The sequence below is a fragment of the Doryrhamphus excisus genome, linkage group LG12, assembly GCF_037039965.1.
Source record: "Doryrhamphus excisus strain RoL-2023G ecotype Guam linkage group LG12, RoL_Dexc_Guam_v1.1, whole genome shotgun sequence".
In the NCBI taxonomy this organism is placed as follows: Eukaryota; Metazoa; Chordata; class Actinopteri; order Syngnathiformes; family Syngnathidae; genus Doryrhamphus; species Doryrhamphus excisus.
Genome location: NC_136368.1, coordinates 14269249 through 14294766, shown reverse-complemented (window position 1 = coordinate 14294766; position 25518 = coordinate 14269249). Strand labels below are relative to the sequence as shown.

At 38.9% G+C, this 25518-nt stretch overlaps 1 protein-coding gene and 1 long non-coding RNA gene across 3 annotated transcripts in view; one reads left to right on the top strand and one right to left on the bottom strand.

Moving 5' to 3' along the window:
* The window catches only part of LOC131135366 (uncharacterized), a 163779-nt gene that overhangs the window by 104567 nt on the left and 33694 nt on the right, over nt 1-25518 (top strand). Inside the window, exons 3-4 of the long non-coding RNA XR_013629589.1 lie at nt 10016-10306; nt 11383-11505. This is a non-coding gene — a long non-coding RNA (uncharacterized LOC131135366). The remainder of the gene's footprint in view (nt 1-10015; nt 10307-11382; nt 11506-25518) is intronic.
* On the bottom strand, nt 804-11823 carry shox (shox homeobox). Of its 2 annotated transcripts, none has more exons than XM_058081100.2 (6): nt 11334-11823; nt 10077-10288; nt 8181-8238; nt 7956-8065; nt 2937-3149; nt 804-2547 (listed from the first exon to the last, which is right to left on the bottom strand). In XM_058081100.2, exons 1-6 carry the CDS (start codon nt 11581-11583, stop codon nt 2455-2457), a joined length of 936 nt encoding a protein of 311 aa, XP_057937083.1. In that variant the 5' UTR covers nt 11584-11823; the 3' UTR covers nt 804-2454. The 2 variants fall into 2 exon arrangements, with proteins under 2 accessions (XP_057937083.1, XP_057937084.1); XM_058081101.2 differs by having other exon boundaries at nt 7956-8044.

Here is a 25518-nt window from a genome sequence, read left to right as displayed (position 1 = left end):
ATCACCTTGTCTTATAGAAATAAATACAAAGTCTCCAAATAATGTGCAAAACTCATGCCTACAAGCATGCCTACACACAAGCAAATGCTGTCTTATAATTGAAAGGCTCAAAATAATCCACAAAGTCACAGCCTATGAGCCTGTGTAGTATTAATATGATCCTACTCCCACCGGTTATTAATGATAACTGCCACTTTGCATAGTAAAAATGAATACAAAGACTAGAAATGATCTTGCAAAGTCAAACCCCGTGGTACGCTCATGCACAAGCATGTGGCAACACACGTTGTAGACATGTCGTACATTATTAATGTGATCACTCCTCCCACCAGTTATTAACTATGGACACCATTTTGCATAGTAGAAGTAAAGTGAAAGAATCAAAGTAATGCACAAGGTCAAAGCCCGGGTTGTGCACTCTCACATGTGCGTACACAGTACAGTATAGTACGTCGGTATCATGGTCACGTGTACACTAGTTATTAATGATAAGCACCAAAAAAATAAAATGACATCAAATTTAGGAAATATACGTCATTAGCAATAGGTTATTAGCATGTTTTTTAACATCCTGAAACCTCATTTTGCATCACGTTGCCAGTCACCAGTAACAACATAAACATGTAAGGGTGGAACCGGCAATTTTGGGATGTTCTGGAAGTTGCAGCATCTGGATTAGATAGCAGCTTCACTGGGGTCCAGCTCTCATTCGTATGTGACCCTGAACTATTCGCAACTAATTACTGAAACACAAGTTGAGTCGAGAAAACACCTCAAGTGAAACAAGTATTACAACACTCGTGTACAAATATTTATAACTTTATTGATAGTTTACTTGTACAAGATGTACATTCATATTTTGTGACTCAAAAAGGGGATATTGGGGAGGCAAAACAAATAAACTGTTACGATGATTCATGTTTAAGCATGCTTGAAATGATAAAGCGTGGGTACAACAAATTCTGCGGAATCTCGGTAAAAATTCAAACCATCCCTGAAACATTTGTAAACTTGGACACGCTACATTTCTGTTTTTGTTTTTTTTTTCTTTCTTTCTTTTCCACGTCAGGAAACACTCCCAAAAATAAAATTAAACATAAACATACAAAGCAACGTAAAAAACTTTTCAAACTTTTCATAAACTTTCAGAAAAAATAAATAAAACACGCATATGTTTAATTTAAAAATGGAGACACACGGTAAAAATGAGGGTTTGATTGATTAACAAAAAGTGGGCGGAGCCTGTAGATATCTCCGGAGACTTAAAAACAGCAGTTTGGAACAATAAAAACCAAGTAATAGTAGCGACTATTACGACCGGGACTCGTATTGTCGTAAATGAAAAATGAATGTCACACACAACATGCACAGTAAAGCTAATAGTTTGCTTAGTTTGGATGTCAATGCAGATTTTTAAACATTTTCAAGTCGTACATTTCATTTTTAAAATTCTCCTTATAACTCGCAAGTCTTCCTGTAGATCAGGGGTGTCCAAATGTTGTCCAGCAAGGGCCACAGAAAGAAAAATTACACCATGTGTGTGTACTAAAGATACTAAAAGCAACCCAATGTTGGTCAATATACCGTATGCTAAATTATCTGAACAAAACATCAACATATTGGTCAGTTATCGCTGACCAAGCAAATTAGTGTAATATCTAATCATACTTTTCATTAATAATGAATTTATTTTATTTGCAAAAAAAACAACAATCTGTGGTCTGACCATGGCTCCCGGGCCGCACTTTGGACACCCCTGCTGTGGCGGTTATAGGAAAAACGGCACCCTGTTTGTTTTTCTGGAATCCAACAAAATATACACGGCGTCAAAGAAACAGTGCATTAAAAAAAAAAAACAAAATAAAAATGTCTCTTTGTGAACTAACTGCTTGCTGTTTAACTTTTTTTTTTCTCGCTATTTACAGTATTGCACTTAAACTGCACACCATTGCATTTCAGTTTGACTGATGCCTTCATGGTTATTTTCCAAAGTACAAAAAAACTGAAAAAAATTGGTTATACCCTTTATAATTTTTTTTTTTTTTGCTGATATCAAATGTCCCTCCCCTTTATTTTCTTTTTTTTAATTTAATAATAAAGTAGTATCTTGCTTCTTGCAAACACCCTGAAGTGCAAAGGCTGTCTTCACTTCTTTACCAAACGGAAAGGAACAAAAAAAGTCCAAGAAGGGAGAAAGGAGGGCGGGTGCGACCATGAAAGTTGTTGCTTTTGTTCTGTCACAGTCACAAGTCCATCAGAAAAGAAGGGCCGCGGAGGGTAAAATGAGCTTTTGCAGGAAGGCCTCCATGCACGGACAAAAGTGGTTGCAAACAAACATGACCGCTTCTTAAAGTTTGTTAAAGCCAGAGAGGCAATGGAGGGGGGTGGGTGTCAAGGCATGCCCCCCGTCCCCAAGCCCACCCATGGCCCCATATGGCCCCGCCGTGGGGGCCCTCAGACAGACATCCACATGTGTTTGTACGGTCCCCGGGTCTGTGTGATCTGTGCCTGGAGTGGACTGAGCCACTGGCCCCGCAGAAGTCCTGCCTGTTGGGGCGAAAAGTAGAAGGTGACTTCATTGGTATTTCATTAGCGCTCCGCTGGAAAAGTGGTTTGTTTTGGCAGCTGGTCTTTTTGTGACAAATCTACATCCCTCCTTTTTTTTTTTTTTTTATAAATGTCTTCCTCCAAAAAAACACACTCCCCCTTCTCTCTGTGCTCGTCTCTTTCATGCTCGCTCGTCTCTTTCATGCTCACTCAGTGTTTAGGTTTAGCTGTGAGTGTCACGGCCTTTTTTTTTTCACAGACTCAGTCTTGTGTGAGAGGCCATTAACAGGCCGATTGGGCGAAGGTGGTGGTGGTGTTGATGGTGGGGTGGGTGTTGGGCGGCCCCCGCTTTGGGGTCAGAGTCCCAGAGCCTCGGCGTGTTTCCTTGCCTTGAGTCGCAGGTCGGCGATGCTGGAGTTCTTGCTGTTGCTCTTGGCGGCAGCCGCCACTGCCGCCGCTGCTGAGGCTGAGTCAGCCAGAGAGGCGATTGGTAGTCCGAAAGGAGGGGGCGGGAACATCAGGTAGGGGGCGTGTGCGGCCAGATGTGGGTGCAGGTGGGGGTGGGAGTGGGTGACGCCATCGAGCTGGAGCTGTGCTTGGACCTGGAAGAGCGAAAAAAAAGTAGCAAGTTATAAATAAACCTGCATAATTATCACATCAGAGCATGAATAGTAGATCCAATACTTGTTTGACAGAAGCAATTTCCGGTAAAGGCAGTAAATTACTCCGTTGACATTGAGCCTTTTATTAAGCGGAAGGTTACAAACCAAGCTTCAAGCTGCATATAATTGTGTCTTTTACACAGAAATCCCGCATATACGTAATTGCATCCTGGTATCAGATAATGTCATAAATATTGCCAGTGTCTGTTGTGGTGTATAAAATACTACACTACAGAGATACAAACATATTGCAAAATTGCTGCATCAGAGAAGTAACAGCAGATCCAAGACAAAGCTGGACATTGCTATGTGCTTTGATGCAAGGACATGGCATCCCGCTATCAGATAATTAGATGACAACTTCTACTGTGACATGAAATACTTGCCAGACAGCCACAATTTTTCAACACAGTAGGGGGAGGAGAAGTGATTCTCGAGTGTAAAACATTGTAGAAAACCCTTGCACTCAGGTACCATTCCACCGCTGAAACTAGAACTCAGACGGTAGACGATCGGCAGGTTGACTTGGACCAAAGCTTGCTGCCAACTTGTGTGTCTTTTACACAAATTTCCCACTGAAAATATACTCATCGTGGCGTCATCAGATCATGATACGACTTCTGTAATGCCTCTCAATGCCAAATAAGCCTCTACCTGCCCACACACACAGGCAAAAATTTTAATTATTATTATTTATTTGTACAAATTACTGTTTACGCTGTACATTGTTCATATTTGATGTCATCTATTTATTCTCCATATTATTATTTACTATTATTCAGGAGCCAGGCAACAACATTTTGTTGGCAATTTCACTGCTGTGTTATTGAGCAATGACAATAAAGAAATTTATCTGTCCATCTATCCATCTATCCATCTATCCATCTATCCATCTATCCATCTATCCATCTATCCATCTATCCATCTATCCATCTATCCATCTATCCATCTATTCATCTATCTATAAAGCTCTTGTCGGACAGTGACAATTGATCTCAACACAACAGCGCAGCACAAGTGTGTGTCAGGTGTTACACATTGCACACAGGAAGTGCCCCACCTCTGTTCTAGCTCTGATACTAACTCAGTTTGTTTCTCTATTCTGCGGTCTGTGTTGTTCACGAGAAACACCACCAACCCATTACGCCTGTTGTTACTAGCTGTTGGGAAGGGGTGGCTACCTCAGAAGTCAACTTTGTACCTCCTACTAACGTTTGTTGTACAGAACAGCCACACGGAAAGAAGTAACTTTTACTTGCAGTTTCAAAAGGGCTACTGCTCCCAGAGTTGGAAAATTGCTGGGTTTTTTCCGTGTTGGTACAGTTTGTACAGAACAGCAACATGAAAAAAAGCCAGGCTAAGTGCTGTATTTTACTGACTGTATGAATGGGGCTACTACATCCAAAGGTGGTAAATTGCCAGGCCAACTTTTTATCTCCATTTTGTTGTTTGTACAGAACAGCGGCAGAGGACAAAGTAAGCTTTTGCTAGTATTGTGAAAGGTACTACTACCACCACAGCTGGAAAATTGCTTGGTTGACTTTGCCACTCTATTATGTTGTTTGTATAGAACATCAACAAGGGGGAAAGCTAGCTTTTACCAGCAGTGTGAAAGGAAAAGCTACAACCTAGGAACTAGGAGTGTCTGTTATTTTTGTGTCTGGGCTGTGTGATAGGGAAAGCTAATACCTCCAAAGCCGGAAAATTGCCAGGTAAGCTTTGTACAGAACACCAACAAGGCAAAAAGCGAAAAATCATGATTTTTACTGGCAATTTGAAAAGGGCTACTACCCTCAATGCCGGAAAATTGCCGGGTTAACCTTATTTCCCCCGCCCCCCTGAAGGGGAAAAATCCCAATTTTTTACAGGCAGTGTGAAAGGGACTTTCACTGTGAGACAATTAAAGGTTACCCCCTCTAAGCTGCTGTGTGTTTTCTGAGAAAATAGCCACGAGCCTCACACGGACCCTCCATTCACACACCCTCTCCACAATTTTCTTTTTTTTTTTTCCTCTTTTTTCCCCCCATGTCAGTTATTCCAAAAGTTAATGAATCCTACATTTCTCTCACACACACCACATCCAATTTAATGGTGCTTGAACAAAGTCTTCTCAGGCCCAGAACAGATTTGTTTAATTCAGACGGAGGCGGCCTGGCGCTTATACCCTTTGGAAATACGCTGTCTTGTTATCCTGATTATGTATTCGATTGCATAAATAAACAATTTTGCACTAAAAAGATACTCTCATATTTGGAGTTATAAATATTTATCCAGACATATTCCTAAGTCAAAAGCGGCAGCGGCAGATTTAGAAAAGAAAAAAAAAAAAGAGAGAGAAAGAAGGCATAAGGAGCATAGCGTATCACTTTTCACATTCTGGCCAATTATTTTCTAAAAGCAGGAGGTGAAAATTAAGCATGTGCTGACTTCAGAGGAGGAAGAAGAAGAAGAGAGGAGCGTGTTGCCATTTCTCATGCGTCTCAAAGCCTGCTGCATGAACAAGCGAGAAAGTATTTGCTGCTTTGCTTTTCCAAGCCAAATACCAGCATAGAAAGCTTTAACTTCACTATATGTTTTTCTTTGTCGAAAATGCTGAAAATGAAAGTGAAGTTGGACGGTGTTACCAGTTAGGGTTGCTTAGCGCCCCAAGGACAAACAAACATCATGACAGCTAAAATATGAAAAACTGGATAAAATCATATTTTTGTGCTGGCCGCCCGCCCCTCCAGCGTATGTCCCCTTAATTTATTATTATAGCTTTTGCTATTATTTTATGCTTGAATGACAGTTAAGAAGTGTGCCTTGAACTTTGTCTGTACGGAATTACGATTTATGTTTATTTGCAGTTGGCTGGCAAATACAAGAAAAAGTATTCCTCAAATGTCACAGAAAAAAGTGCAAATGGAATTATGTTTTGCTTTTTCTTTAGCTTTTTTGTGATGCCATCAGAAAAGGGTACCAAAGACTTCCATTTATTGCAACCTGGCCATATAATAGCAAGAAAAATGTTGTGTCCTGGCTGCTCAGTACAATATAGCTAAGTCAAGTTGCTGTGAAGAACAATCAAAATGTTTTAAAAACATGTAAAAAAAAATCAAAAATCACACAAAAACATACACAAGTTGTGTAGCTTTTTTGTGGGTGATGTCACCAAAAAAAAGGTTATCAGTGATGGTGAAAAGTGTGACGATAACCACAGAAACCAGAACAGGCACTTTGTTGCAACCTAGGCATATAATATCAATGGAATTGTTCTGTCTTGGAACTTCAGTACAATATAGCTATAAGTTGGCAATAATAATAATAATAATAACTTAAGAAGTCAAACCATTGTGTGTGACAGCAAATCAGATGGTATTTTTGTGTGTAATGCCACCACAGAATGGTACCGGTGATGGTAAAACAGAAGTGAAAAGTGCATTGACATCGAAACGGAAAACAGTGGGACCATAAACTGTCTTAAAAGCCATTAAAAATGTTACTCAAAAGTTGCACAGAAACACAAAAGTTGTATTGCAACCTCGATGTAGTGTGGCATCGAAAGTGGCTGGCTACATCAGTAATAATAATTCATTTAATAATAATTTTTTTATTTTTATGTTTTTTGTTTGTATGTTTTTTTAGCCAAAATGTTTGTCACAGTTGTTTTTAGCTCAGTAATGTTTAGAAATGTGACAAAAAATTGCCCATAGAGTTTAATTCACGAAAGGTTTTATGATGGAAACAATGTACGGTAATCTTAGAACTGGTTGTCCATCCCGCCATCCATCCATTTTCTATACCGCTTATACTCACAAGGGTCGCGGGTATGCTGGAGCCTATCCCAGCTGTCTTTTGGTGAGAGGCGGGGTACACCCTGAACTGGTCGCCAGCCAGGAACTGGTTGTTTTCAACAAAATATTAAGGGAAAATATACCAAAAAAAAACAAAAAGGGATGTTTTTTTTTGTTGTGGCATCAGCATAGACAGTTACTAAAAACAAGGTATGTGTATTTCCACTATTTGTCACTATAACTGCACACAATTTCAACATAAAATTCAGAAAAAGTAACGAAAACTAGAACCATCTTGTCGTGTGACAACAATGTTTTACTTTCTTATTTGACTTGGTAGAAGCTTACTTAACACATTGCCTGTATAGTTAATTCAAGTTGTATGATGGCCACAGTTTAATCATAGAACAAATTAATTCAGTTGACATGAGTTTCTATGGGCAAAAAAATCTGAACGAGGCATCCCAAAATGGATTGTATTGGACCTTTGAGGTACCCGAGGTATTGTAATACTCATAGGGTATATTTCAGCCAAGCTCACCTGTTTTGAAACCTACACTCACGCTGTACTCCAACATCTCTCAGCATGCAGGCCTCAAACTCCTGCCAGCTCAACCTCAATATCCATCAGGACCCTTCTTTTTTTTTTTTTTAACACCCCCTACCCCCCTTCCCCTTGGCTTTCATCGTCTCTTTCATGTGCTCACGCCTGCCGCCCCGTTGGCCTAATTAGGCCGGCGCTATGTCACAACATAGCAGGCAGAGGCTTTAAGAGAGAGAAAGCACGAGCTGCTGCAAATGGAGGATGAAGAAGAGCTTGGGGGGGGTGAAAGGTGCATCACTTTACAGTGTGTAATCAAAACCATTGACGCCAAACACGTGAAGCCACATTGCTGAGTCATCATTTAACTTCTTTTTAACTCCTTAACTGCATGAGTATCCCCCACCCCTATGAGAAAGAGTCACGGCCTACCTGTTGGAAGGGCATCCGGAGGGCCCCCATGTTTACATAGGGCGCGACCCTGCAGGCGTCCAGGTGACTGCCGCTGCCCAGAATGACCCCTGGAGAGAAGGGAAAGATGTCTGTCAGGCAGCCAGACAGTTGTTGTTATGAGAGATGGGAGCGTTCACAAATTGGTTGCTTTTTTAAACAAAAATATCATTTATAAGAGATCATTTAAAAAAAAAGGCCATTTACCTTTGTGCATCTGGTTTTCTTGTTTCCGACATTTTGCTCTTCTGTTTTGAAACCAAACCTGCAATTAAAAATAAATACAAATCAGGAACAAATATTACATGCCATATAAATATATATATTTCAATAGATACTTTATTCACCCAAACATACAGACATTTGATAGGAAAAAATAAATAGGATATGCAAAGGAAGTGTGCACAGTGTTCAAATGTACAATGCATGTATTTATAATACTGTATATAAACAAAAATATAACAATATTGAACTTACATTAAGCAAAACCTATAGACATAGTCAGTTACGTTTACATTACATGTATACTTTCTTATTTTCCTCATTAAGTTTTTTTTTCTTTTTTTCTCTTGCATGTACATTGCATGTAGTTATACGTATGAATTGCAACATATTTTAAAAATACCACCTCTCAAACTGTATAGACCTTTTGAAATAAACCAATTTAAATGGCAAAATGGGGGTTGGGGGTTTAATACATATTTAATTGTATTAAATATGTATAAAAATCTGCATATGTGCAAAGAGGAATATTGTAAGGTATGCAAAAATAAGAGGAATATGTGCACGTGTAAATATCCCACGTGTGTTACATTACATACAACTACATTTTAATGATTTTAACAAAGCTGCATTAAAAGTCTAAACAATTATTATGTTGTATGCATTTGGAATAATGCTCGTTTTTTATATGATACTGCATATTATTTCTGAACATAGTGTGATTTCTATTGTAGGCAGGGTGGTTGCAATTGTTCATGATGATCATTCAGCTATTTTTTTTTTCCTGTGAATAACATTAACTATCACCCTCCCCTCGGTCTCATTGCAATGATTATCATTTCAGATTAGGGACTGCTCGGACCTCAAAGGACTTTGAGAGTGATGCTAATGATGATGTCAATGGGAGCGAGTCGATGCACCGTCATAATAGTGACGTGGAGAATGATGACTAATATTAATGATAACAATATTATTATATTGTTCAGATAAGATAAAAAGTGTCTATTATGAGATTGAAGTGAGTTAGGCCTTCATTACTTCACAAACGCTATAAAATCATTTTTGCACGCCCCCTCTCTCTTTTTTTTTTTTTTTTTTTTGGACAAGAGACAGTGAATAATGACATTTAATTTAGCAACGCGCCGCCACACACACACACACACACACACACACACACCATGACATCTATAAGGCGCCATAAGTGAATTAGAGTGCCTGCTCATAACTTTCAATTATATAGATGCATTGACAGCTGCTCTCACAACAACACAAAAAATAAACACACTTTTCACCGGTGCACCTGAACGCAATACTGTAGTATTACACGTGTGATTTGTGTTTAAACAACGATGCATTAGTGTTCATTAAATAAAAACACGTATTGTGCACAATTGGTTCATTTCTAATGTGTACACGCCTCGTTCATTCATTTTAATGTACTTTGCTAAGGTTTTCCCTAGAAATGAAACATGAAATACATATAAATTTATAGAAATATAGTAAAGGCTATTCGATTGTTTTGCGTAAGTACGGGTTAAATGCCAAAAAATTATGTATATAATACAAAAAAAAACAAAGATCTACATAATTATCATGTTGAATACATTTTAAACAGATGACGTCACCTATGTTTGCATAAATTTTCTCTGTGATTTTTTTTTCTTCTTTTTGCTTTACCGTAATGTTTTTTCATTCTATCAATCTATAAATCTTTATTTCTGTTTTCCACTGGGATGTCACTCTGACCCTCAATAATCATATACTCCCCTTTTAAATAGATTTACATGCAAATTATCATCACTTTTTTTCCCCCTTCACAGTGAACGAACCACCTCCCCAAAAAAATCCAAAGGACGGTACAAAGTCCACATGGTGACCCACCTGGACGCGGGCCTCGGAGAGTCCGAGGCGCTGGCTGAGCTCCTCCCGCATGAAGGCGTCGGGGTAGTGGGTCTCATCGAAGAGCCTCTCCAGCTCGTTGAGCTGCTCCAGCGTGAAGTTAGTGCGACTCCTCCGCTGCTTCAGTTTGCCCTGAGCGTCCTCGTCCTCGGACTTCACCTCCTCCTTCTTGTCCTTGCTACACTCGTAGATGCCTGACGTTAACATACAAGGTGAGTTTCAACTCATGTATATGTATAAGTATATGTATATGTATATGTCACTATCACTTTATCATGCAAGAAGCCAATAATATCCAATAATATATGAATAAATACATATATGTCATTATACTAAGGGTTGTTTTGCAGGTCTAAATGTGTTATTTACCTTCACATAAAGTACTAAACAACTACACATGATGAAACATAAGCTCGTTATTCTTTATTAATAGAGAGTTACTTTATTTTTGTTCACATTATTTTGATTTTTATTTGATTTGTAACATTTTTTGTTATAATGTACAACCGTACTACATAGATTTAAAACTATATCTATCTCAATATTGGAAGTACTACTCATAATAGGACACCGTAGCACTAAAAGTGCCATTTATGCTTTAGTATTAATAGAAAATGATATCAAATAAATACGTTTGTGTGTCCAAATGCACAGCATGTTAAAGTTATAAGCTATAAGAACATTTGCATTTAAGATTATTAAGCAGTTTAAATAATTTGGGATAATTATTGTGTAAAAACAGGTAACACTTTGACTATTTTAAACATAAAAAACGTTCTATTTTTATTTATGTCTGGAAATAACATTAATGTGTTATGTAGATGACCTAAAATAATACAATTAGGTGAAAGTTGGTCCGTTTAATAATGTCCTAATTGTTGTATTGCAATATACTATTAGTATAGTTTCAGCTACAATTATTTTTTAAATCATATTTCCATCCATCCATGCTTGGAAATAAATATATTGTTTTAATGGCGTAATTAATTTGCACAAGTATGTTAAAGCTATGTAATTTAACAATGTATGATAATTTGTCACAGTTCTCGTTGCATTTATGTCTGCAATCAGCGTTATTATATTCAAAATGCTTTAAAAATGTGTAAAATGACCTATTTGTGAGTTACAAATTGTTTAATGCTTTAAAAAATCAAATGAGGTAGGAAAATATAGCCCAATTTCGGAAGTTTTGCATTCTCTACATGTAAAAAGTACTAGGAATGTTTTTATTTTTTTTACCTTCAGTGGGTCTCGTGACGCTAAAGTCCTTGAGCTTGTCCTTGTCCAGTTCGTGCACGTGCTCCTTGAAGACGTGCAGCGGGCAGTGAGCGCCCTCCGTGAAGTCATGCACGCCTTGCTCGGGGCTGGCCAGCTCCCTCGCCCTGGCCAAGCCGCTCTCCAGAACTTCCCGGTAGGTGATGGCCTCCTTGCTGCTCTCCTTGCTCTTCGCCTCGAACGACTTGGACACGAACGCCGTCAGCTCTTCCATAGCGGCGTGCGGCTTTCCCCCACTTCTTCTTCTTCTTCTTCTACTTCTTTTTTTTTGGTTTGCGTAGCCACCCCCGATGTCCCTGCAGATCCTCCCAGGTTGTGAGCCTGGTAAGATTTTTTTTTTAAAAAAAGAAAGAATCTTATTGTTTAAATCCACGCTTGGACTCTCCGTGTGTGTGCGCAGGCTGCAGGGAGAGTGAGGGAGTGGAGGTGAGATCACTCCTGCTGTTGTGTTTTGGAGAGCTGACTATTTATACACGACCACCTCTAGAAAAAAAAACTCCTCTTCCACCTCCTCCTCCTCCTCAGCCTCCTCCTCCACACACTAGCATGGCTGCCGTCTATTGCAATTAAAGGCCTCAGCTCCACTTTTTGCACAATTCAACTTTCAGCAAAGACCCCCCCCCCCAATCCTCTCCTTTTCTTTTGATTTTTTTTCCTACTCTACAAATCAATGATGGAGCTGATGGAGGCTGTTAAATGAATGAAAGTTAAGAGTGGTCATTAAAAGAGCCCACTATGGTCTCTCTCTCTAACGCATTACATGTTCATTAATTACAACCAAACACTATTCTCATTTTTGGGACATTTTTACAAGCATGATATTATTTTATTTTAAATATTACAAAGCTGCCAATACTGTAGATCATTTTTTTTAAAATGTACAATAAGTACAATTATAATAATAATGAAATATCAGGATTTAAAAATAAATATATTATTCCAAGTGTAGTTTAGTCTTTATTTTACCAAATTTCAAATACTGTTATTTTAAATACTGTGGTTGTAGCAACAGTATACAGCAGTATGATTACATTCTTCATTTATTTTCATTGATGTTCTTTTTATTTAATATGTGATTTAATGTGTGATTTAATATATTCACTAAATGGACCATCATTTTTTATTTTAAATATCACTGCCTTCGAGTTAACTACTCATTTATTTGGTTATTTTGCCAATTAGAAAGACACGTTTGTCCACCAGATGGACCCTTAGACATATTTCTATGTATTTGGTTACTATAGTCTAATAATTAGAAAGTCATGTTTTATTCTAAGCATAAAAGGGTTACAAATGCTCCTTTTGTTATATTTGCTGTAGTTTTACCATTTTTCCAATGACACAGAAAATATAGTGCGTTTTTTAAAATATCATAAAACAAATACAAATGCCACTTGTACTTTAAAATATATGTAGTACATATTTCACATTATTAACATTATTACTATATAATAGCAAACATTTTTTAATGTTACACACAGTACTCACGCTTTCACGTATTCAAATAATTATTTAATGAATTATGGTATTTAAATGTATGCAATGTAAAAATAATCATCAGCTTGCATGTAATGAATAGTCTGCAAGTGTGGTTCACAAATCAATAGATGTATCAGCTGTGTATTGTGTGTAAGGGGTTGTTGGGGGAGGGGGTGTTAAACGTTCCTTCTATGTACAGTTGCAAAAAAATGAGTCTATCAAACTAATGAAATCAGCACTTCCATGATCCGAGCTCCGACCGGCACACGAGCACAAAAAAGGCCGGCAGAGGCGTTCGCTCCCCCGGGGTGTGTTGCTGCTGCCACCGCTCATGCATGCATGCATGCATGGAGGCTCCAGCATCCTCTAATGACGCACTTTAGATGTCTCTCCATTTATCAGAGAGAGTGCAAGACACACTGTCGAGACACACCCCACCCTCCCAACACCAACACTGCTGTTAATAGACGTAAATCCCCTTAAAGACGCGCAGCAGCTTTGTCGCCAAGACAACAAAAGGGATTTCCTGAAAATGCAAATAAAACGCGAGAAAACAACGTTGCACGCTTACCGAATGGCTTTTCGTAGTCTTAGACTGCACACTGTAATTTTGCTATGAAAATAAAGCCATATTAACATTGTAAAATTAATATTTTCCCTCTAACATTTACACTCTTAAAGCATATATTATATTTTTGATGTATGCTGCCCCCCTACTGCAAGTTAAACAAATAAAACAACTTATTATCATATATTATTAAAATTATACATCATACAGCACCAAAGGTTTGTAGACACCTCTTCATTCAATTGCATGGGAAAGTGTGTCTAAACATTAGACTGGTGCTGTTGACTACTGTATTAAAAAATAATAGTGTCACATTAGTATTATACTACATATTTGCATATTGTTGCATTGTTATTGGGGAAAATACATAGTGTTAATAATAAGGTGGATGAATTTCATTTGATTATACTGTATTATGATTTCATAAATACAAATACAATGAATAATAATTCCAATAGACACACTGTAGCTTGAGGTTCCCATTGTCTATAATATATCTATAATATATCTATATATATCTATAATATACAAAACGGGTCAAGTTATGGACTATATAGACTCTATATAGTCCATAACTTGACCCGTTTTGTCCCACTGAGGAGGTGACAAATGTTTGTCTTGTCGTGAAGCCACTCATCTCCTCATCTCCTCCATTTACTCCTCATTAGAGGAGCTGAGGAATCCCTCCTCTACCTGTTTGTGAAAGGCTAACGCAACGTTATCAAGACGTCAGCACTCTTAAATGAGTTTGCATGGAGGGGAGAAGGAGGAAAAGGAGGAGGGAGGTAGTAGCTAGGAGTGGAGATACTGTAAACAAAGCCTGCAGCGTGTGCACTGGATTAGCATTGTGTTGCCATCACTCATTCATGCAGCACAAGCTCCGTTTCAAGACTTTAAATGAGCATTGAAGCCTTACATCATTTTATATTTGTAAAATATCCCACCCAGTATGAAGCGGTGCACTCCTCCAAGTTCACTTAGGAACATATTGTTAAACAAATCGCCCTATGATAATTTAAATCAGAAGGTTCTTTCTAAAACGGCCTAATTTATGATGTAGTTTTGTATTGGATCTCATTAAAAGTGATGTTTGTAATGTTTTGGTTGCTTTATTGAGCCACAAACACACACAAGCATCAAAATAATGGAAACATCCCCCCAGAATGAAACGGTGCACTACTACAATCACAATAATTAATATATTGGTAAATGCACACCTCTCAAACATTGTCAGTCAGAATGATTTTTCTAAAAAGGCTTGATTTTTTAATGCAGATCTTGAATGGGATCACATTAGATTGCACCTTTGCAAATCAAAGGTGTGTCTAACGTTTTAGTTGCCTTATTTAGCTACAGGGAGGGGGTCAAGACAATCACAGTACTAAACATATTGTAAAATGAATACCTTTCTTACACTGTCAAGTTGAAGGATCTTTCTAAAAAGGGATGTTGTTTAATGCCGTTTTGTGTTATATCAAATATGGGCGACTTCTAATATTTTGGTTACTTTTTTTTGCTTTTGTATAAGACATACCTGTAAACATATGTATTTATAAATGTTATATTTGTAAAGAAAGTTTTCTAGAAAATGGGGTGAAATTCTGATATTTCCACCAGAAAATGTTCAAGGATTTATATTTTTAAAAAAGGCCTGTTTTTTGATGCAGCCGTTGTATTGGATTTTGATTGTCCTGGCAATATATTAGGTACTTTATTTATCTATCTAAGGTGGTCAAATATTGCAAACGCCTGCCAGAACGTTATATATATATATATATATATATATACACACACAAGTATGTTAAATGCATATTTGTAAAAATCTGTAAAAATCCTTCATTCCCAATGCAGATTGTGTGTTAATGCAATGTGCAGTTAACATTATGTTGCTGCAGTTGACAGATTTCATAATTGAGGAGCTTTAATGTTATTTGGGAGTCCTCAGCCTTGTGTTGTAGTTGGGCCACCTGTCCCCCCCCCCTCCACTCCCCCACACACCTCCATTGAGACTAAAGCCAGATGTTTAAACAAAGCTTAGAGAGCAAAAAGGAGAAAAAAAACATGTAAGTACGCAACTCAGATGTTTTCTTGTTACTCTGCGTCCAATCACTGTGCATTGTCTGTAGCGTTTAAATTTGGGCCAAGTAAAGTCATGGAAGATGCTCTTCAGGTGACATTGCCTTGTTAATTAGGTATGGGAATCACTTCCTCTCATGTATTTTCTTACCATGTAGTTATGGTCAAATACTCCACGGGGGGAAAGCAACAATTTATACAAATCAATAGTGTGGAAATAATTCATGGCTGATCACATGGTGCTTTAGCTCCTTATTTGCAGTAGAAATCCCTGTTTTGTTTGGCTCCCAGAGGGCAACATGAAAGACTCTCAGAGTCAGGGGGGGGGGGGGTGCACAGGGGGCCTTGGGAGTGTGCTAAATAATAATAGACGGACATTGATCATTTTTTCTTTGAGAGAGGGGGGGTCGCGCCCAGACAGCTGAACCACATGTATACATTATTTAGACACGCTTGAGTGCATTTTGTTGCATCAGGTTTGCATGAGCACCCCTTTACCCCCCCACACACCCCTTGGGAGACACGGCCATGACGGTCACTGCGCAAAGAAAGCCCAATTTGGACAGTGAGTAGCAGCTTGTAATAGAAATTAATTTAGCAGTGGGGTCTCCTCTTGGCAGGGGGAGCCATCTTTACAGACGTGTTAACGTCTTCAGAGAGCTATGAGGCTCGTTTACAATAAAGGTCTCGATTTCTGTGTGTGTGCGGGTGCGTGTGTTGGCAATAAGGGGGAGGGTGGATGTCCCTCTGGTGTTGGCCAATGGAGGCTGTTTAATGGAGTGATGCTACACTGTCTCAATCACACAATTTAATGGCTGTTCCACTGAGAATGGTAAGAACAGAGGCTCCTCCATGTTGTGTTCTTGACACAACGTCATTAGGATGAATTAGGAAAAAAGGAGTGAGTGGTGCGACCGTGGAATGATTCCCAGACATTCCAAGATGGCTCATTTGTTTCTCATTTTGGGCTGTCTGATGAGAGTTTGCGTTGTTTGTCCTTTAGATTTATTTTTATTGTTAAATAAGAACTGGAGAGTAGTGATAGCATTAATAAAATGACACATTTTTAGTACACACACAAATGTAGTTATGGGTCAGTGAGTATGACTTTTGCATTATTGTGAGTTGTATTTATTTCTATTATTTTAGACAATTTTGACTGATTTTTCAAGGCACACAGAATATTGTGTTCTACGGCTATATAAACATGGAACCTACCAAAAGAAAGATTAGACTCTAGTCTTTCATCATCAAAAAAAAGTTTGTTCCTACCTTTTTCTGTTCTTTAGTAATCAGTTGTAGAACATAGGTAAGTTTCAGGAAAATATCAGCTCCCAACAAAAAAAGTGAGGAAAAATGCTTTTTGTGAAAAGATACATTTAAAGCATAAATATTCACACAAATGTCACAAATGGTTTGCGTTTTTGACAGCAATACATAAACAACTGTACCACAACATAAATAATACAGAAACTGATTGTTTGATTTATATGCAAATATAACACCGTGAACTATTTACAATTTTTTCATTTGGAACTAAACTGTTTGTGCACGTGTGTGCATGTGTTAAAATGTCCCTACAATCTGTAACCTTTTGCACGCTACACTCCTCCGCACTATTGTAGACTGATTTTCTTTGATCTTTGCAATAGTCTTCAGTATTTAGTAAAATGCTTATCTTGGTGCCATCTCTAATAATGGCTTGAAACGTATTTCAAAAGTTCATAGAGAGGTTTTCCATGCTATAGCTCAAACATATTCAATTTATTAATATTTATCCCTACTTAGCACTAATTCACTCATCGCAATTAACCACAATAAACGAGGGATGACTATAATACATATAAATGAATGAAAGGGATAAATGAACATTTAACATCACTTTTGTCTTCATTGAAGACGTGATTCTTGACTTGTTCCCAAAGACAAAACAGACACCACCTTCCTGTTTTGCCATGAGTTATTTCTTAAACTCAATAGTGTCTCAACTCAATAATCCAAAATGGAGCCAAACAAAGTAGTATTTGTAGTTCAAACATAGAAAACTTGTTTACGACCTTATAAATATATTTTTTTAACATTAACCCATGTTTTTAATCAGGGATTATTGGGCCTTTGGTTTCAGTGACCAAGTCTGGTGCTTCTGTGTCACATCGAATGTTACAGTAACATTACTGACACCAAGTGACCAGTGTTGAATACTATACATATACATATACTATACATATTATCACGTCTTTGAACACGTGTTCTGAATGCCATATACTTGTATTTCAGTTCATTTAGCCATTTTTTATGCTTGTCAATGCTTAATTTAGGCAACCAATGCATTTACTACCATACATTATGGATAGTTTTGACTTGTTTTGACTTTGTCTTCTATGTTAAATTAGTGGCATCGAAGATCCAAACTTGTTTTCACAAATAAAGGGTTTATTTTTATCATTCCAAAAAAAATAGTGGTTATCTCCTATCATTTGAGGTTTTATCGATATTAATTAGAAAGCATAAGCAGGTAAAGTTTAAATTTGTCACTGACAAAGAAGTAAAAGATACAAATGTGTCTCAGGCAGAAGTGAGTCATGGACATAGAATGATAAATGTTTATTTCCTGTCTCATGTGATGCCTTCAAGCTGGCTGAGTAACTCATCTTACCCATGACTTCATGCATCAAGTCATTTTTTTTCAACCCTTTTTAAGGATTAAGATGTCTTCATAATTCCGAGAAATTGTCCTGGAATCTTTGAGGAAATTTGCTTTCGCTGACCTCAGAGAACATAGCAGTCTTCTATAAGAACCCTGTCGGCAGGACCACCAGGTTGTAGTTTTAGACCTGGTGGCCCATAAACAGCTTGTAATAGGCACTGATAATGAGCTGTGTACCAGCGCCACGTAAACAGACGCTCATTTGACCAACTGTGCTACTCGTATTACACATGCACTGTAAACAAACTGGGAGCTTTATGAGGCATCTACGGTAATTGACTGTGTTGTTACCTCTGTCAAAAAGGAAAAGATATTTGTGTTTGTTGGATTACGTCTAAACTACATTCATTAGGTTTTATTACAGTGTTTCAACCGCAAGATTAATCTATCAAAAGAAAAATGGTCTGCAGCCACAAAACCAGCTTAAAACATATTGTGAAAAAGTGTGTATCTTTCTTCATTGTAATCAGTTATAACCAGAGTACAATTTAATGTAAAAAAGTACAATATATACCTGACACCTCAAGAAATGTTTTTTTTGGCTCGTTTGCCCAACGTTGCACAAGTTAGTGCTAATTCAAACTATTAATAAAAACAAAGCCGTTATATCACATATCGCCTGTCCTTGATGTTTATAAAAACATTTACATTAGTCATTAAATACCAAGCAGAAGTGTGTCTCAAAAAACACTAAATCTAATTTTTACCACATACTTTATGGCCATAAAAACTCAATTGTCATTGTTTTACTTAAAAAAAACAGTACATTAGAGTAATCAAAGAGATGAAATTGTCTTGAATGTTTACAATAACACAAGTTGATGTTACCATACTTGGAATTCGGCAAGAAGAGACAATTCAATTTTAGTTCCAATTTAAGGATATTTCTGCTGCATTAGCTGTAATATCTGTTACACATGTTGGGTATTCGGTGAAGGGAGTTTAGTGGGTTAGCGAGCGATGTTGAGTGGAAAGTAGTGGACTTGCGTGTTCAGCAAAGCTAGCTCTCTGTTAAAGCAGCCATGGTAACTTGTGAGTTATTTTTATATGATTTTATATGATCAGCACATGATATATGGTACTAAAAATGAAGTATTCAAAACCTACGGCTAAAGTGTATATTTGGAAAAAAATCTGATTATGTGTTTGGTGATTGGCGTCCATACCCAGAGTAATATATATTACGTATATATATATTTTGTATATATTCTTTTCATCGTCGTACATTTTGATGATTTTGGGCCTCACTGTTGTCCTGCACGGTGTCTTGAATGACAGGTCATTGGATCCATAAGCATGGTTTTCCACCATGTTTAACAAGTGCACACACACAATTTGAGAAGAAATGAATTAACGCAATAAAAAAAAAAACTCACTAAATATTATTCATTCATTTTCTACTGCTTATCCTTATGAGGGTCGCGGGGGTGCTGGAGCCTATCCCAGCTGTCTTCAGGCGAGAGGCGGGATACACCTTCGACTGGTCGCCAGCCAATCACAGGGCACATATAGACAAACAACCATTCACACTCACTAAATATTAATTAATTGCAATTAATATTTTAATTTGACACCCCTAATATAAAATATGTATGCAATAAATTCATTCATTCATTCATTTTCTACCGCTTTTTCCTCACGAGGGTCGCGGGAGTGCTGGAGCCTATCCCAGTTGTCTTCGGCCGAGAGGCGGGGTACACCCTGGACTGGTCGCCAGCCAATCACAGGGCACATATAGACAAACAACCATTCACACTCACTAAATATTAATTAATTTCAATTAATATTTTAATTTGACACCCCTAATATAAAATATGTATGCAACACACATTTATGACTATTTCATGGGCTGAATTTCTGGTTTCTTTTTTTTTTTGGTGAAAGCAGGAACGCTAATTGGACATACTAGAGTGTTGTGTTCAAGGTATGCATACAATGGCTTTGCACCTGCACACAACTCAAGAACAAAACACGTACACGTGGGCAGTAGCGAGACATGTCAGCCATGTTGTCTTTACATCAAAGCAAAGCAGGAAGCTGATGGGTCCTTAAAAAAAAAAAAAGGCCCCGGCGTTCGCTCTAATCGTTCTCAAAACGAAAACGGAGAACAGCAGCCATGTTCGTCAAGGTGCGGCGGGCACTTGTTTGTGCGCTGTCTGGCAATTAAAAATAATTGGCAGGCAGGTTTTTGCCTGCGAATCTTCCAAGAGTGCCAGTGATGATCTAATGAAGCTTCATTAGGCATGCTGAAAGCTTCGAGCGCCATATGACAGACGCAATTAGTCGGGATCACACGCATTAAAAAAAAAAAAAAGAGTAATCATTAAAAAATACCCCGGCCAAGATGAGCTCTTCACTTAATGACCGATTCATTTGCTAATTGATTTCTTATTAGTCACAGGCAGAGACGACTGTTTGGCCAACTGCTGCCGCTAATTAACAGCGTTTACGCCATTAGTCCATCGCTTAATTTCGCCGGGAAAACAACTTTGGAGAGGAGCTTGGCTGCAGGCTCTTTCATTTCAAGAAGGGACGCATCCAAGGACTTATACCTGCTGATTACACATTCAAGTCACGTGACCACGCCTGCACCGCCTCAATCCACACGAGTGGGGGGGGTGGACAGGAATGAGAGGGCAGATGTAATTAAAAGATGAGATATTTTACTGCAAATGTGTTAGATTTAATATGGCATGTGTCAGCGTGCTGCACTTTTCCACTGGTGGAACGGTGTGACGGCTCCGCTGAGGTTCCTGGGGTTCTCAGGTGCGTCACATTCCTAAAGCTGTGTACGCTCTCTATTTCCATTGAGCTCACCCATTGGCTAATTTGTCTGCTCTATCGCACCTGGGGGGACGCTTCCAGGAAATAAAAGGCATGGCTGCAGCCTGCTCGTGTTGGTTATTCGGATTATTTACCATCTCTGTGTGGAGTTTGCATGTTCTCCCAAGTGCATGCGTTGGTTTTATCCGGGTACTCCGCTTTCCTCCCACATTCCAAAAACATGCTAGGTTAATTGGTGACTACAAATTGTCCATAGGTATGAATGTGAGTGTGAATGGTTGTTTGTCTATATGTGCCCTGTGATTGGCTGGCCACCAGTCCAGGTTGTACCTGCTTATAGATGGATATCATCTACATCATCTACATAACACCTACGAGGTTCTCAATAAATGGTGACACCATCCCTGAATTAGTTACACAAGGAAACAGTATAGCCCATTTTAAGATGAAAGCCTGGAAGTAACCTAGTCCCAACCAGAGCTTAGCCTAAGGCCTTGTCCACATGAGTATTTTTAAAACCGCATATTTTTGTCCGTTTAAAAAATGGTGTCCACATAACGTCTTCTCTTTAAAGTGAAGCAATATTTGGCCGTGCAAATACAAGCAAGCAAAAAGCGCTTGAAAAATAGCTACAACCAACACAGTACTGAGGGCATCCATGTTGTTTCTGATGTGAAGTCACAATATACGTTGTCGCAGGTAGTGATATATATTTTTTTAACTTTTTTGGAATTTTTGTCCTTGATTACTTAGAATTTCTTACTTCACAATATTCGTGAATTAGGGGTTTATTCGTGAATAAAAAAAATGCATGAATCTGTTTGTGCATAAAAATTGGATATGGATCAGCTATTTTTGAATGTAAACAGAGGGATGCATGCAAAGACATCCATTGGTTATACTATTTTTTCACAGTCATTTCCTTTCTGTTTTGTTCTTATAGGTCTAGGGCTGATACTGGCACTTAGGGACATGATACCTGGCCTGATACCAGACAAACCATGTGATGATCTTATTATCACATACTATTTAATTATGAGCTTATTATCACATACTGGACATGGTTAAACTCTATATTTTATCAGTATCACTGCCCTGGGCTTTGACACAGTATCATTTCGGCCTTTTCCCGTATCATTCATGGGCGGTTTCTAGGGTACAGGGCCAATTAATACTGTAGTATGTGATAATGTACAACATCGGACTAAAATCATGAATTGCACAAAAAAAACGTGAGTGATCACGATTGTATGGTTGTTAGCCTACGTGGCAAAATGCTAACTCCAGTTTCCAATCTTTGTGAGTCCCATGACATAATGAAATCGTCTGCTTGTTCAGTGTCTTCATGGCCTACTTTACTGCTGCAGCTAAACTGCGAGTCAACAGTTCAGATGAGCACCACCTCGCGTTGTCAGCTGTCTCATTGCCGCCCCTCCCTGGTGGCGCTGTTGACTGCTAAATATTGATGGACATCTGGAGCGCCGTTCATCAAACTACGACACCCAGCCCTCTTTTTTTTTTTTTGCACACCTGGGAATAAATGTTTGGCATGGTTGCAGATCAGAAGCCTTGGCCGCAGAATCTCGAGAACTTAGCGAGCTAGCTTGGCTGCAGTCTCAGAGGGAGCATCTTTTGGCAAAAATTGCATTTGGAGGCGGCGTTTGCTTGCTTGACAGCTGTATTAACTCTGATTACAAACACACACGCACTTTGCAAAGATCCAAGTCTTCCCCTCGCGATTGTTCTGACAACAAGGAATTAAAATTTGGATCCATTTCTCTTTGGTATTTGCAACAAGACGCTCACACAGTCCTTGGCTGCAGCCAACATATTGTTTGTGTTTGTCAGGCCGACGCCACCACCAGGAGAAGACTCATTTGGAAGAGAGTAGAAGGCAGAAAGCGTCAAAATACATCAGGGGTGCCGCCAGGAATTTTGGGCCCCATGAAAAAAAGATCACCTTGGGCCCCCCCTGAGCAGCTGTTGTCTCTACATCTCCAGAACATTAACTGACCCAACAAGAGCTTTACATAAGTCCAAATCTGAAGGTTTGCAAATGTATGCAATTCACTATTTGAGGCAAGACAACATAACAAATGTGATGAAGGCCATCTTATCCGTTTATCGTCACGAGGGTTGAAGGGGGTGCGGGAGCCTATCCCAGCTGTCTTCGGGCGAGAGGCGGGGTACACCCTGGACTGGTTGCCAGCCAATCACAGGGCACATATAGACAAACAACCATTCACACTCACATTCATACCTATGGACAATTTGGAGTCGCCAATTAACCTAGCACGTTTTTGGAATGTGGGAGGAAAACCGGAGTCCCCGGAGAAAACCCACGCATGCACGGGGAGAACATGTAAACTCCACACAGAGATGGCGGAGGGTGGAATTGAACCCTGGTCTCCTAGCTGTGAGGTCTACGCGCTAACCACTCGACCGACGTGTAGCCCATTTTCAGAAACATCAACAATAATTTAGTTTTCAGTGTTGCTGATGTGCTTGTTTGCATAAACATCAGAGAATTATCCGAATTAATGCTAACGCACGTGACTTTGAAAGCATTGAAGATTTGAATGAAGGTCATGTAATTGTAAATCAGGCTCCAAATTGCCATGATTATCACACAGTTTGGTGTTTGAAGCTCTCGGAAAAAAAGGACCAATTTGAAGACACTGAAGGATTTAACTCCAAAGCGCACTCTCTGTGTTGAACGTGCACACATGTGCTTGCAGCGCTATCAAATTGCATTAGAAGACATCTAATTGAAGTTTATGATGCGGAGGAGAGCATATGCTCACTGGGCCAATTCAATCACCAGGACAGCACACGGTCGGTTGACCACCAGGAGCTGCCAGAACTGCAGCTGAGGAGAAGATGCTGATTCTTACAGGGGCACATACTTCCATTTTTGACATTGTAGGTTTTCCACTACCCTTATGCTGGCATCCCATGCCTTCCGGCCCCGCGGTGCCACGCTCTCCCTGACCGGCCTTGATCCACAGAGACGAGGCTAAGTGCAGAGGAAGTGAGACAGACAAGCGCAACGACAGCCCATCACACCAAAAGGCAAACAGACATTTTATGAAGCCTTTTTTTTTTTTTTCTCCTACCGCTCTCATGAAAATTACATGATGCATCAGAAAAGCCACGAGAGCCTCTTTTGTCCTGAAAAATACATCAAGTTGCTGTATTTTTCCAGGCGGAGAAACTGTGAGATGGAATAAAAACACACAAAAAGGCCGCAGTCGACAGCGGGGGAAACAGCAGGTCGCGCGGCCCTCGCCGTCGCCTCCAATAGACATGATCTAAATGAATCAGAATGGATGGCGCCTTCCACCAAATGCTGTTAGGGCCTCGCTCTGCTTTATTTAATGAAGGCAGTGTCACGGCGGATCTGCGTCCTTGTGTTGGGAAGCTATGACGGCAGGCAGGCAAGCAAAGGCAAGCAGGTGTCGGTGGCAGATTTTTCCCCTGAACAGGGTCACTGAATTAACAAATCTAATTAACATAACTCAAGATCAAGAGGGGTCCTTTTTGGCTGGCATGGCTCCCCCTGCACTTTGCTTGTATGGATGCTCCCCGTCTTGTGTCCAGATGTCCTCGCAGTGCCCACATTTTACTAAAGCAGTCTGTTCTGCAATGAATGTAAAGAGCATCATATTACTCTGACCCCAGTCTCCTCTTGGATAAAATATGAGAGCGCATGCTTAGGACACTGTAGTATAATACTCCATAGTCTCCACTTTACTGCAGCACTCCTATTTTCTCACCACCCACAGTCTCCTCTCGGATAGAATTTAAAGTTAGCCATTGCTGTGCCTTAGCACAATATATTTGCCCTTTGCGGCAGTGCTCCCATATTCTCGCTGCCCTCTGTCTGCTGTTGGATAGAATTTGCCTTAATAAGTACAGTAATGGTAATGGTAATGGTTTTATTTCATTTGAACATGCATCAGATTACAATTGAATGCATCACATAATCAGTTCACAGTTCCACATGTCCAAAAGGAGTAGGAAGAAGCAAAAAAATTCTACCCCTCCATCTGGTACTTTTTCAATCAGTAACTGTTACATTTGTTCACTTCCTGCTTTCCATAATACAGTTTAAGTTATTTTTTTTTAATAATATACCTTGTACCGAAGTACGAGGTGATATATCCAATGACATAATGTGTACCATAGTAAGTGTCAATATAGTGATATGTATAGCACATCATGACTGGTTCAAGACTCTTCATCCTTGTATTTAGCAAACATCAACTGCTTGTATTGTTTCTTGAATTGGCTCATCGTTGTGCATTGTTTGAGGTCCTTACTCAATCCATTCCATAGTTTGATTCCACATACTGAAATGCTATGGCTTTTTAACGTAGTCCTAGCATAGAAGTGTTTCAAATGTAGTTCTTCCCTGAGATCATATTTCTCCTCTCTTGTAGAGAAGTATTGGATGACATTTTTAGGTAATTGGTTATTTTTAGCCTCATGCATTATTTTAGCTGTTTAAAAATTAACTATATCAGCAATTTTAA